General features: G+C 38.5%; 1 protein-coding gene across 2 annotated transcripts in view; it reads right to left on the bottom strand.

Annotated features, from left to right (window-relative positions):
* The window catches only part of LRGUK (leucine rich repeats and guanylate kinase domain containing), a 130,203-nt gene that overhangs the window by 100,359 nt on the left and 14,383 nt on the right, over window positions 1-15,461 (bottom strand). For both annotated transcript variants that reach the window (XM_007982970.3, XM_007982967.3), the window contains exons 4-5: window positions 13,440-13,540; window positions 8,309-8,390 (exon numbers count right to left, since the gene is read on the bottom strand). In XM_007982970.3, the coding sequence (XP_007981161.3) occupies window positions 8,309-8,390; window positions 13,440-13,540 (183 nt within the window). The remainder of the gene's footprint in view (window positions 1-8,308; window positions 8,391-13,439; window positions 13,541-15,461) is intronic.

The raw sequence follows: 15,461 nt of genomic DNA, 5'->3' as shown, positions 1-15,461 counted from the left end.
ATATCCATTACTTTCTGCCCTAAAGTCACTCTACACACTGTAGGCTGATTAATTTTTAAAAATATTGATTGAATATCATGTTTCAATTTAAAAATTCTCATCGAATTCCAAATTCCTCACTCTTCTATCTAAGGCCCTTTACTATAAGCAAAACCTGTTTATCCAGTTCCATCGACATTATCATCTAATGAGAATACCTTATTCCTGCCAGGTCAATTTCTCAATAGTTCTGGAATGTACCAAGAACTTTCTTTTTCCTACTTCTTTCTAAACCACACCCATTCTTCAAGACAACTCCAAATCCCACTTTTTTCTTTTTTTTTTAACATTCACATTAAATCAATATCTTAAGTATTTCTTTTTGACATATAACACTCATTCTCTTACTATTTATTTTCTTACTATTACTTTTTAAATACATAAATAAGTGAAAATGATAGGCTACAAGAACATGTTCACAACATATATTAGCAGACAAAAGATTCTACCTAGAATACATTAAAAATGACAATAAATCAATAGAAAAGAAACAACCCAATAAAAAATGGACAACGAATATGCCCAGGCAATTTCCAAAAGAGTGAATCCAAGTGGCTAATAAACATATGAAAAGACATTCTGTCTCACCTGTAGTCAGGAGAATGCAAATTAAGATAAGCTGCCATTCCTTACTCATTAGCTTGGCAAACATTTTAAAGTAAAAAGTTTTGAGTAACAGATACTTTTATACTACTGAGAGAGTTCATTATGATATAGCCACTTTAGAGGCAATTTTGCAATGTCTATCATAACTGTAAATATGTCACAGCCATTCCATTTCTTAGTATATATTCTAGACAAACCATTTCTTCCTCAAAGCCTCTCCTGGTCATCTTCTAATCTCCAGCTATCTCCTTCCATTAATCAGAGAAACAAAGAATTTTTTTAAAAAAGAAGGAAGAAGTCATAAATATCACAAAAACATTATGCCTCCATAATTATTTGTAATTATCCCAACTCTACTACTTTGTAGATTTTTCATTTAAAGTGGGGATAGTATCAGGTGGCCATTAAGGCCAAAAGTTAGGTCATGGTAAAAAAATTAGAAAATGGGTGTGAATGAGCAACAAACCATAAATCATCTCACAATTAAAAGGCATTGATATCATTACCAAATTACATTACTTGAGGCCAAGGAAGCACATCCTCTATCTCTTGGCCAATAGCACAGAAATGAAAAATTCAAGGTTAGGATTAAGCCTGAAAATACTTAGGCCAGAGAAAGAGGTAAATAAGGAAACTAGACAAAAATGTAAAATGTACCAGAAATTCTTGGGTTTTCCTCAATGGTTTCAGTTTCAATCCTTGGATTGTTTGTGGTCAACATGCATTTTCAAATCTATTTCCATAAAGCTTCCTGCCAGAATAGCCCTACAAACAGATGTGTGTGCTCGCAAATACTATCCTTTCTGGTTCTATTTTCTTTGGGCTGCTTAAATAATTGTTCTGAAACTAGAACAAAGACCAGATCTTTGTAGATACAGATTGTAACAAAATATGAATACGAAACATGAGAAATAGGAGATTAAACTATCTCACTCAGGTATGGATGAAATAAAATACCCTTGGAGCGGGCAATCTTTGGCAACAAAACTGTGCAAGGAAAACTTCGAATGGCCATCTGTCTCAGTTTAGCAAAGACAGGAATCACGTTTAAGTCCTATTTTAGAAGCACTAGAGTGTCCTGGTAGCTCTACCCCAACCAAGGTGAAGATCCTCTGAATCACGGCAGAATAAAACCAGTGCTTGTGGGTATCTGCCTCAGGAAGTATTCTCATGGGAAGCAGGCAAGGATCAGAAAACTAGAAAACAGGAATCCTGAAATTATCAAGAGATATCAGGAATCAAAAAGGAAAGCTTGTTTATTGTGTCTACAGTAATTTTCTAAGACATTAGAGGCTAACCACAGTTCCCTTGGTACATCCAACTTACTCTCTGGCTTGGACTCCCACAGCTAGTCATGTGTTCTGAAATTAGCACTGCAAGGACAGAAGGGAGGAGGAATTCAGACGCTCACTGCAATCACAGCCATGGTTTCTGCAGGTGCCATTGCGGTCACTAACAGCACTGGGGCAAAGGAGCAGGAGTTGCCTGAACATCTCTGTTGAGAAATATGCTCATTCCAGAAAAATTATTTCCTCCTGTTTCTCAGCTTTTCACTCTCCTTTAAATATCAAGGAACTTCAGGCACTCTAAATTAATCAGGCTTCTGAGTATAGAGAACTTTCTATAGTGACACAACAGCTTTTTCCTCTACTTGCTCCCACAGTTACCTCGTGTGCCTGGCGGCACTGCCAACAGTCAATATGCAGGCCTGGGTCATAGAGAGCTTTGAGTTCATAGTTGGTCTTCAATATCTTTATCTCCCCAAACTCTCGTTCTCTTAAGAACCTTCAGAAAATGTTACTTGCCCTTCCTCCTAACGTTATTCGTGTTCTTTCATAGGTCTTGGGACTTCCTGATAAAAAGAAACATAATCTGATAAATCACTACACATTACAATGAGTTAGCTTACTGGGTTAATCCTCTTAGGTATATTTTAATTTTAAAAGACCACTATTGGGAGAAAGAAACTCAAAAGAACTCAAAATCATCATACCACATTCCAGCTCTAAACTTTTATGATTCTGTGAATAAATCTTTTAAAGTGAAATTGTAGATCCTTGGGGAAACTGAATGAAGGAATCCTGTGGCACTTAAGCATAACTTTACAACTGGGGAAAAACTCAACAATATATTTTTACATTTTGACGATGCTGTCAGTAGTTCACAATGCTTGACATGAATTATTCACTAGTTCAGTATTTGCTCTTATTCATTTGTCTACAATCATAAAATATGGTTCGGGTGTATAGAAAACAGTTACTGGGAAATAGTAGGAAATCCATCACGGTACTCTTAGTGGAGAGAGCTGCAATGATGGCTTTAATCAAAACCAATCCTGAAAGATCTATATCACCTTACCAGTGAAAAATGCTCTTCACTGTGGGAGAGAATCTCTCCAAGAAATGAAACACGCATAGTTTAAATGCCTCTGTGACAAAAGTTGTAATTACTCAATGAATTGCAACATGGAAAAAACAATGGAATTCAGAAGTCTCAGTTCAACCATTTACCAAATAATCTGGGGCAAGTTGTTGACCCTTCTGGAGTCCCAGGCTCCTCTTCCATAAAATAAAATAGTGATTAGCACTAGCTGATCTCTAAATTTCTGTCTGGAATTAAATTTCTATGAATTTTTAAATTCCATTATTCTATCATCATAAATTCTAATAAACAACTAGTCAATGTTTATAGGTAAAGAATAAACTGTACCCTTTCTTAAGAATAAATATACTTACTTAACCTTGGCAAAGCTTATTGTACTGCAATTTAGGATGATTATCAATTAATCATCAATTATCCACATATGGAAAGACAAAATAGTGTAAGATAAAAAATTGATATCTTATAGTTACCGATTCATTCTGAAATATTGATATAATCCTCTACAATTACACTGTCGGTATTACTAGCTCAACTGATTTGTTTTTATTTTAAAGAATTATTTTAAAAGAAAATAATTTAGAATTTTCGGGTTTTTAAATTTTTACATAGAGCTGAGCTAGGTTTAATACTTGATTCACCATTGACCTATGCTTGACTGATTTTATTTTTAAAAATATGAGCATGCTTGAAACTAGTGCCCCTCAGCCCGATCAGTAGAAAATTAACTTGAACCTACCTCTGCATACCTCTCCTGTCAAATCCCTGTGTCTCCTTCCCAGAGATAGTAACTATGCTCAGTTGTCTTTCCTCTTACCTTCCTTAGTTTTATGCCTAAATTTTATTTACATGCATGTAGATATATTTCATTCATTTTCTCATACTGTATGATATGCTGTTGTGTGACTATACCATAACTCATGCTTTCTCTTATGAATGTGTTTGGGCTGTTTCAATTTTTTACTAGTAGAAGCAATACTGCTATGAACATTCTTATACAATGCTCCAAGTACACATATGCTAAACTTTCCACATGTAGGAGTAAAAGTACTAGGTCAAAGTGAACTTGGATGCTCAACTTTATAAGACAATATAAAATTGTTTCCTATGGTGGTTGAACTAATTTCATACCCACAAACAAGGCAAAAAGATCTTCTGGATCTACAAGTTCTCCAACACTTGGTATGTTTTGATTTCTTAAATTTTGTCAATTGAATGGATATAATACAATATCCACTAATATCCACTAAGAGCACATTTCATGTGGTCTTTAGTTGCATTTATCTGAATACAAATGAGGTTGATATCTCTTCGTATGTTTATTTGCCTTCTCTGATTTATTTTCCATAAAATTCTTTTTCTAATCTTTTATTTTGCCCATCTTCTTATCCAGGGACATGGGATATATTTCTCTTTAGTTAGGCCTTCAACACCCTTAAATAGAGTTTTGTTAGTCCTCCTACCCCCACAAGTCTTATTCATCTTTAATAAGATTTGTTTTTGTTGTTTTTATAAATGGGTTTCTTTTAAAAGTTGTTTTCTAATTGCTTGTTTCTGGCATACAGAAATGCAACTGATTTCTGTTTATTGAAGTCATATCTAGTCATGTTGTTGAACTCTCAAAACTCTTATTTATAGTAGCTTATTGCACATTTTTAATATTCTCTATAGATAAATGTGTCATTTGCAAAGAATGATTTTTATGTTCTCCTTACTAACCTTTACACCTTTAATTTCTTTCTCTTGTTTTATGGTGTTGGCTAAGACCTCCAAAATAATGATGGGTTGAAGTGGCAATGGCAGACATCCTAACTTGTTCCCATTTTAAAGGAGAAAGCTTAGAACATGTTCCCCAATTAGGATAAAGTGTGTTTCAAAGATTTTTGTAGGCATCCTCTATGAATTTGTGGAAATTCCCTATTACTAGTTCACTGAGGGTTTTTATTGTGAATGAGAGCTGGATTTTATTAAATTGTCTGTTGAGTTTCTATATCTCTAGATCATAAGGTTTATTTCCCTTAATCTATTAAAATAGTTAATTATGTTTATAGATTTTCTAATATTAAACTCTCCATACACTCCTGAGAAAAACCCAATTTGGTGGTAATACAGAGTCTTTTTAATACACTGTCAGATTCTGTTGCTAATATTTTGTTTAGGACTTTTACAGATACATCATGGGTGAGACAAGCCTGTCATTTTCCTTTCTCTTATTGCTCCTTGGCTGGCTTAGATATCAAAGTAACCTCATTAAAATGAATTGTGAATATGCCTTCTATTTTTAGTGTTTGAAAAAATTTGTTCACTATTAGAAGGTATGTTTTGAAAATTTTGGGTCTAGGCTTTTTTGGTAGAAAGATTTTTAATTTTTTAATTTAGCTTATTTTAATTTATAATAAATTACTTTTATAGTTATAGGACTACTCAGGGTTTCTATTTCCAAGCTGATGTGTAATATTTTCCTAGGAATTTTTGTATTTCATCCAAGTTTTCAACTGTACTGACATAAAAGTTGTTTCAAAATTCTCTTTTTAATCAAACAGTTTTAATATTTTCAAAAACAGTCTAATCTAGTGATTTTTCTTCTCAAGACATTAATTTATCATCTAGATATATTTTTGCTTTCTGCTGTCCAGAAAAGCTTGTGCAACTTCACCACCTATACCATGCACAATATGATACGCTTACACAGAACCGGAGAGAAAGAAGTATATTTCATGCTGTTTCAAAACTAGCCTACTATCTTTTCAAAACTGCAAGAGATCTAAGAAGTTTATTTCATTAACAGTTGATGAATGATAGTTTGTTTTTGCATTTTTTAAAACACAGGCGAGAAATGGTGCCACGTTACACTCTAATTATATACCCATGTTCTGAACTTCTATTGGTTTTGATGTAATAATTACAGTTTTTTATACTTTAGTGATAAGACTCAATTGCTACATCTAATGTCAAGGAAAAAAACCCTAATTCCTTTTTTCATGATATCTGACATTTACAAAATCATGATACTTTAGTTTTTACACGGAAAGCTAAATGTACATAGAAATTAAGACTCTCATGATAGAAATGTTTTCAAGTGTGTTTTGAGTCCAAAATACTGTGGAGTTGTTTTCTTTGGCAATTCCATGTCAAAACATAGAATGTTTTCTGGGGGAACAAGAGATCTCCATAACAAACTCCAGACTGTCATGTCACTATCAGCATTCAGGGTCCCCTAATTGCTGAATTCTTCTGGTTAGCAAGAATTTAGGGGCTGCTCACTTCTAGACCAACCAGTGTTTTTGTTTGTTTTTTTGTTTTGAGATGGAGTCTTGCTCTGTCACCAGGCTGGAGTACAGTGGTACAATCTCGGCTCACTGCAACCTCTACCTCCCAGGTTCAAGTGATTCTCTTGCCTCAGCCTTCCAAGTAGCTGGGGACTACAGGCACGGGCCACCACGCCCAGCTAATTTTTGTGTTTTTAGTAGAGACAGGGTTTCACCATGTTGGCCAGGATGGTCTCTATCTCTTGATCTCATGATCCGCCCGCTTCGGCCTCCCCAAGTGCTGGGATTACAGGTTTGAGCCACCACTCCCGGCCTAGACCAACCCCAGTGTTTCTTAAGCTTTAATGTGTGCTCAAATTGCTTTGGGGGGGGGGGTCTTATTAAAATGCAAATTCTGATTTCTTAGGTCTGCAATGGAGCCCAAGAATCTGCATTTCTATGAAGTTCCAGGTGCTGCTGCTGCTGTGGACCTTCCTGTGAAGCACCCTACACAGCCTGAGATAAATGGATGTCTGAGCCAGATAGCTTCTGGACTGTCCGGCTATCTCTTTGCAAACTCAAAATATATGATAGTCAAGCATGAAGTGAAGGTTCTACAGAGATACGCTGCTAATGTGTATGCTTTTAGTTTGTCAACAAAACGTGTTATTTTGGTCACTTTCTGATTTCTCTGTTAGGCTATAATCAGAAACACTTGCTCATTTAAGCATCATCTAAATGTCCACTAATTGCTCATTTTCACACACAGGTTCTAACGGGAGTGGTGCTATGTTCCAAGCTTTCCATCATATATGAATAAAGGATTTTTTCTTTTACAAGATACGTCTTCAAGAAGATGTACCCTCTGTTGTCCCTCATCTCAGCCTTATCACAAATGTAGTGTGTACTAGCTGCTGTCACATCCCTGAATGAGGCACCCAAGGCAATCAATTCATTCTCCATTCTGTCCCCAAAAATCCTCAGGTGAATAGAAAGATACTTACTGAGAAAGAGAAGGTACTGGCTCCCCTGCCACCAAGAAAACATCAGTCTCTGGTGTGAAGAAGAGACTCAAGCTCATTAAACTCAGGATCTCCAATTAGCCCCTTCTTAGCTCTAGAAGTTGGAGCTCCCTGTCTTTAAAGTAGGTGCTCTGCTTGCATGGGAGCCTGGCTCATGAAACAGGTATGTTCAAACCAAATCAAAAGTTCTTTTTTTAAAAAAAGAATGAAAGCATATTTAAAATACATTAGAAAAGCTTACTAAAGAGAACTTAGCATGAACTTATTGTAAAATAAATAATCACTAATTTTCCTTATGACCATATCTAGATTTTCAAATACTGAATTTACATAAAATAGGACACAAGTTTCAGTAAATTTGAAGAAAGGAGTTAATTTTTTTTTTTTTCTTTTGAGACGGAGTCTTACTCTGTTACCCAGGCTGGAGTGCAGTGGCACAATCTCGGCTCACTACAACCTCTGCCTCCTGGGTTCAAGCAATTCTTGTGCCTCAGCCTGCCAAGTAGCTGGGATTACAGGTGTGCCCCACCACACCCGGCTAATTTTTGTATTTTTAGTAGAGGCAGGGTTTCCGCCATGTTGGCCAGGCTGGTCTTGAAATCCTGACCTCAGGTGATCCAGCTGACTTGGCCTCTCAAAGTGCTAGGATTACAGGTGTGAGCCAACACACATGACTGAGAAAGGAGTTAACTACAACAGAACTTCTTCTCTGGTTCTAGAATAAGAATAAGCCTACACTTATCAGAAGGATGACTATCTTACTTAGCTTTTCAGGGGTAAGATACTCTTGGCAAGCTTTGACTCACAGTTTCATTTCTTGGTAAATAAAATATTTATCCTCATTTTGTGAATATCAATTCCTAGTCATTTGAATGAATCACATCTCTATTAAATTGCTTATCTGGTACTAGTCCATGTAATCTAGTCCATGTAATCTAGTACAATTCTTGTATATGTAGCCTTTAATTTTTATATTGTTTTTAAAATTTTCCCCTTTACTTATTCAAAGGATACCATCCAAGATTAGTTTAGTGAGAGCATGATACGCCGACAAATCACAAATTTCAGAAATGTGGTTGTGGGAAAAGTCCGCCTTCTGGCAAGAAAAAGAGAACAAAATGTTACATTAATATTTTACTTTTCATATTTACCACAATTAACTGCACAAGAAGAAGGTATTTCCGAATGTAAAGTTAGAATTCATTACTGAAAGTACACTAAGGCTAAAGGAGTCATCTGTCTTTAATCTTTTTTTTTTTTTTGAAATGGAGTCTTGCTGTGTTGCCCAGGCTAGGGTGCAGTGGTATGATCTCAACTCACTGCAACCTCCGCCTCCTGGGTTCAAGCGATTTTCCTGCCTCAGCCTCCTGAGTAGCTGGGATTACAGGTGCCCACCACCACACCCAGCTAGTTTTTTCTGTATTTTTAGTAGAGATGGGGTTTCATCATGTTAGCTAGGGTAGTCTCAATCTCCTGACTTCATGAATCGCCCACCTCAGCCTCCCAACGTGCTGAGATTGCAGGCGTGAACCACCGCGCCGAGCCATTTAATCATTTTCTAACTGGGATACTTTTCTGTCCACCTTGAGGATAGTAAGAAGGCCTCTTCCTTATGGTGCACAGGAACCTCCCAATAACCTAAACACTTTCAATTCCTGCAGCCACGCTCTCCACTTTTAGCATTTATTTTAAATTTCCTTGGTCTTCCTGCAGGATTTACCTCAATTTCATCCTTACCTACAACCATTTTATTTTCTCTACTGCCCAGTAAACTGTATTCACTTCATTTCTGTGCATATCTTCTTTCCTGTTCCTTTACCTTTTCTATTCCTATTTCCATATATTGTCCCATGATACTCTCTAAATGCCAAAATATTCATTTTTGTTTGTTTGTTTGTTTTGAGGTGGAGTCTCACTCTGTTGCTCAGGCTGAAGTGCTGTGGTGCGATCTCAGCTCACTGCAACCTCCGCCTCCCAGGTTCAAGCAATTCTCCTGCCTCAGCCTTCCAAGTAGCTGGGACTGTAGGCGTGTGCCACTGCACCCGGCTAATTTTTTTTTTTTTTTTTTTTTTTGTATTTTTAGTAGAGACGGGGTTTCACTGTGTTAGCCAGGATGGCCTCGATCTCCTGACCCACCTCCTGGTCCACCCGTCTCGGCCTCCCAAAGCGTTGGGATTATAGGTGTGAGCCACCATGCCCGGCCTAGTCTTTCTTATTCATCTCCAGGCAATGCCTCCTCAACTTTACATTCTTTCTCAAAGTTGACTACTGTAGGAAAACATTTTCAGCAACATCTGTTGTTCCTAGTCAAACATGTAAGACTAAAAAACAACATTAAATAACTTCAATTATTCACCTACTGGCAAAAGATAAACAAAAAAGGTTTTTTAAGGAAAGAAAAACTCAAGTTTTAGAAACACTGCATTCATAATATGCTGGGTACATGATAATCATTTTCTGGAAAACCATCAATCAATTACACAATAAGTGCTATTCTTATTTTTCCATGTCCTTTAAAATAGTGATTTCACCCCCTAAATTTATGGAGATTATTTTAGCAACACATTAAATACTAAATCCTTTAAATACTAAAAACTTTATATAGTAAACACTAAAAACTAATTTAGATACAACTCAAATGGCATAGAAAACTGATGAAGTGAATTGCAATATAGCAAGCAACAGGACTACTTAGTAAAATACAAGTGAGCAGACCATATGAAGAAACAGAAATGTACAAATAAAAGTGTTACTAAAAAAATCAGAACACCAAATGTATGCATATGCAAATAGGAGCTAGGTAAAATGCATACTATGAAATAAGTCAATTTGGCATGATGTAAATGGAGTTTAACATTCATTTTTTTCTTCTACAGAATAATAATAAACTAGGAATAAACTTATCATATAGGGTTTACTTATCATTGACACTTTTTCATGAACACCTTTCATTCTGGTGCCATAGCATGACATCTGTGTAACTACACCTCAGGCAGGGGAGCTAATACTATGCTCTCCGTGTAGCTATGGTATTAGGTTTCTTTTTCTTTTCTTTTTTTTTTAGATGGAGTCTCACTCTGTCGCCCAGACTGGAGTGCAGTGGCTCAGTCTTGGCCCACTGCAACCTGAGCCTCCCAGTTCAAGCGATTCTCCTGCCTCAGCCTCCTAAGTAGCTGGGACTATAGGCTCCCACCACCACGCCAGGCTAAATTTTGTATTTTTAGTAGAGGCGGGGTTTCACCATGTTGACCATGGCTGGTCTCGAACCCCTGACCTCAAGTGTCAGCCTCCCAAAGTGCTGGGATTACAGGCCTGAGCCACTGTGCCCAGTCAGGTTTCTTGAAAGACCTTAAAGGGGTTTGTGCCATTGTTTGGACTCCCATTGGAACCTAGAGCTTGGAAAAAGTAGCCATCAAGTCAAATTAACATTTTTCACCTAGTAAGAGCAAAAGCATTCTAATAAATACAAAAAGAGTGTACGTACAAGTTCCCACTCTAGGAAATGCATGTTCTCTCTGGTTGGTGGTACCAGGTTCATAGATATTAAATGAAAAGGAAGTGGAGCTTCTCGAGAGGGTGGGGGATAGTACACGAGCCTGACTTACTGGAAAGATGCGGGCTGTGGGGTCTCAGACAGTGGGTTCAATCCCAGTTCCGCTACCTCCCAACAAAGGTGAAGTTAGTTACTTAACCTTTCATGCTTCAGTATCAGGACAGTACCAGCTGCCCCACAGCTTTATTGGTGGGATTAAATAATACATTGAAACACCTGAGGCTGGGCGCAACAGCTCACACCTGTAATCCCAGCACTTTGGGAGGCCAAGGCGGGCAGATCACCTGAGGTCAGGAATTTGAGACCAGCCTCGTTAACATGGTGAAACCCCATCTCTACTAAAAATACAAAATTAGCCAGGTGTGGTGGCTCATGCCTATAATCGCAGCTACTCAGGAGGCTGAGGCAGAAGAATTGCTTGAACCTGGGAGGAGGGTGCAGTGAGCCAAGATCTCACCATTGCACTCCAGCCTAGGCAACAAGAGTGAGACTCCATCTCAAAAAAAACAAAGAAAAGAAAAGAAACACCAGGAAGCCAACATCATTCCTTCCCAGGTCTACACAGAGCTCACAGTGGCTCGCAGCACCTCAGGGTACAGCCTGGCACTTGGTACACACTTCTCTAAAATGACCAATATATTTGCTCGTAATTCTCCAGGAGCTCAGAACCTTAAAGATGGGGTCTATGATTTGCTTTTGTTCGTTTGTGGGGTCTTTCTGGGAGAGTGCAAGGAAGGGGTATGAAAGGGAGAAACTCCAAAGTTTTTCCTGGGGTAGGGATCATGCTGTTACCATGAATGACTGCCCTGTGGCTTCAGGCAAGGCGACTGGAACAGCAAAAGGAGGAGCAAATCAGCTCTGCAAATTCAATTCCTGATAACCTCAAAACCCTGCGGCCCCACACTGAGTACAGACAGGCACCTCGTGCGGCTTACCTACACAAAGGAATGTCACCCTGGCAAAAACTACAATGTCAAAGGGAAAAAGTGTGCTATTGATAACCGAATGATATAAAATAGAAGAAAAATTGAAAATTAAGGTCTCTCATCAGTATAAGGGAATGTCTGTTTCTTGATTTCAAACGGATTTTCCTATTTGTGCAACTCTCCACAGAATATTTTGGATTTAAGTTAATTTGGTTTGTAAATAAAATAAAACTAATAGATAATAAAAAGCAATAGTTGATGTCCATTCCTTAAAATAACTTTTTAGTTAAATATTTGAGTCCAATATAACAACACTAATCACAAAACCCAGGGCGATCATTTCCAGATTTGTCAGCACATTAGAGTCACCTGATGGTCTCTTTAAAAGTCCAGGCCAGGCGTGATGACTCACACCTGTAACCTAGCACTTTGGGAGCCTGAGGCAGGTGGATCATTTGAGTCCAGGAGTTCAAGACCAGCCTGGGCTACATGGCGAAACCCCATCTCTACAAAAAAATACCCAAAAAAATTAGCCGGGTGTTTTGGCAGGTGTCTGTAGTCCCAGCTACTCAGACTGAGGTGAGAGGACCACTTGAGCCCAGGAGTCCGAGGTTGCGGTGAGAGTGAGACAAGATTGTGCCACTGCACTCCAGCCTAAGCAACAGGATCACTTGAGCCCAGGAGGCTGAAGGTGTGGTGAGACAAGACTGCGCCACTGCACTCCAACCTATCTCCAAAAAGAAAATGTCCAAAGCCCACGCCTTACCTTGGACCACTTAAATCAGAATCTCTTGCAGCGGAATTTGGGCATCAGTAGGTCTGAAAACTCTCCCAGGGCATTCTAAAGTGCAGAAAAGTGTAGGAACCACTTCTCTCTGACCTTGCTACTTAAGTATGACCCATGGATCAGTGGCATGACATCACCACGAAGGTGTTTAGTAATCACAGGCTCAGGCCCCACCCCAGACCCAATGGGTCAGAATTCCCTTTTCACAAGAACCACAGGTGATTTGGGCATGCATTTAAGCAACAGACTCACTGCTCTAGGGCATAGCAAACTATTCCATCCACTGCTGTTCATAGGTAGTTTATTTCTGCTTCAGAAATGCAAAAGCAAGTGCAGAGAAGCAAGAATGGAGATCTGAAAGCATTATTTTCTTAAAAAGTAAAGTTGGATAAATAAAAGGGCAAAGTTTGAGCCTAGGACATTTTTACAGATTATTTGGATATAAAATTTTTCAGATAAATTATTCTGCTATATGTTCCATACCATCATGCTGTACATCTCAAATATATACAACAAAATGCATTTCTTTAAATAACATTTTCCAAGTAATATTTTTAAAAAATTGTTCTGCTATAATAACAAAAAAGTGCAATAATAACTACTATTCAAATGAGGGAAAAAGGAGACCAGAGGAAAGTTTGTTGGTTTGAACACCAGGTTTGAACAAAGCTTGCTGAAAGCCTATCCACTGACAGACCATATCCCTTTTCCAAAATAAAGGATACACAAGGTTGCCTTTTTTATTTCAATTCAGAAACTTACATTACTTACCTCTGTATCTTATTCTCTCTGAATTCTCTATTTGAGTGGTATTTTGCTTATTTAATGCACTTTTGCAAACCCCTAAATATGTGTAATTAATGTATTCGTAAAGTCTACCTTGAGGTTTTTGGGTGGCTTGAAATTGAAGAATGTAGTCAAATTATTTTGAGAAGCATTCAGTTCTAGGAGATAAGGCATACAACTCACACAAGATAAATCTGGGGGGGGAAACAGATACAGAATAAGGTGAGCCAATAAAATAACAAGACAAAGGCATTAAAAACAGTATACATGACCTCAGAATATTTTAAAATTATAATGGTTGCAAAGACATCTTAATTATTCCATATGAGTGAGAGGAATAAAATCAGGAGTATGTGAAACACACACAAAAAAATGTGGAAAACTCTCGATGAGTCAATAATTTAATCCTCTTCCGCCGGGGTGGCCAATCCTTGTATGCCCTGTTTTGGGGGCAGCCAAGTAACCAATCCCTGTGCCCTCTTCCTCATGCCCGCTCACTCTCCCGCTAACAGTGAAATGCTACAAAACTTGCCAGCCTTTGAGAAAAGGATGAGAAGGAAAAGCCTTGATAATCCTCTTGATAATTAGCCCTTAAATAACTAAATTAGATCTTTTCATAAAGAGTGGAAATGCCACAATTCGGAAACTCTCTTTGTTGTAAATTAAATTTTGTTTCAGTTGGACTTAGCACCAGATCGCATTAAGTATTTGAAGTGATTTAACTCATTGCTGTTATTTGATTTTGACTCTGGATTGGATCAAATGCACATCCAAGTTTTGCATTTTATCCCAAGCACACACTTTGAATCTTGAATACTAAGTAAAGGACTACTGTGCTAATAAAGGATACTGCTAATGAAATTACATATAAAAGATAAAAGATATGAACTCTTGTTTTACATTTCTCTATGACTTTACAGCAGACACAGAGGTAGCGGAATGAATTAGGGAAGGAATCAGGAAGGGTCACACAGGAAGGGTTATGGCCCTGTCTCTACCAATAAGTCCTTTCTCCGCCTGAAAATGGCAACAATACTAGCATTTCCCTCTCGCTCCTCATTCTAGATCACAGTATGTGCTATTACAACCCCCTGGGGACGGCCTCTAGTGGGAGAGTGGAGCCTCCTCACCCAAAGCCAAGCAAAGTGCTTCTACCTTTCTCCAGGTGGCACAGACACACGCAGATCTGGGGAAGGAAGCCAGTCTGGAGTAGCTGGGGCCCTGCCCTGAGATGGGTGGGACACGCTGTGTAAGGGACCTCCTGGTATCTTCCCTTTTCAATAGTCACTGAAGCCAGAAAATTCCCCCCAATTTCTATGTTATTTCTCTGGACGAAACCATGCCCTTCCTTACTAAATGTAAATAGTTCTAGGAGAGACAATACTTTGAGACATTAACACTTTGTTGGAAATGAATCAGCAAATCAAGGAAGAACTCTTTGAGGAAACCTAAGGAGAAACTGTGATTGCTTTCCAATTGGTATCAATTTGTCCACGCTGAGCTCAGCTACTTGTCTGCCAGTAGTGGTCTCAACTCTACTAACTTCACAGGACACCCAGACCCTCATGAAAGATGATCTTTCTGTGGGCAGGTAAATGGAGATCCTTCTTGAAGCAGAGGCAGCAGCTAGTACTTAGCTAGAGACAAAGAGATGGTGAGTGCATTTCACACACTGTACATAGCCAGTGTTTTCATATCAAGACAGAAAAAAGTCCCTGGTCTGGGTTGCTGGACTTTGAACTTGAGCTGGCCTGTTGTCCCTATCAATGCAGTGACCTCCTTGCCCACCAGAGGGCAGGAGCTCCTCGTGTCTCCATCACTGATTCTCGGCGTGTGGTCCCAGACCAGCAGCATCAGCCTCATCCAGGAGTTTGTTCGAAATGCAAATTCCCAGGCCCCACCCCAAACCTACGGAATCAGAAACCCTGAGAGTGGGGCCCAGAAATCTGTGTTATCAGGGCTGCCAGGTGATTCGGTCGCAGTCTGAAGTTTGGCCTACACCAGGAGACCAGTGAGGCTGTCATCACAAAAAGAAAAATACGCTGTACCTTACACACAGGAGGCTTTCAAACAGTTGATGAACTAGTGAAATGTGCCATCCAAGGTTCATGAGTA

Source organism: Chlorocebus sabaeus, chromosome 21, assembly GCF_047675955.1.
Source record: "Chlorocebus sabaeus isolate Y175 chromosome 21, mChlSab1.0.hap1, whole genome shotgun sequence".
Taxonomy (NCBI): Eukaryota; Metazoa; Chordata; class Mammalia; order Primates; family Cercopithecidae; genus Chlorocebus; species Chlorocebus sabaeus.
This window is presented reverse-complemented; position numbering and strand designations above follow the sequence as displayed.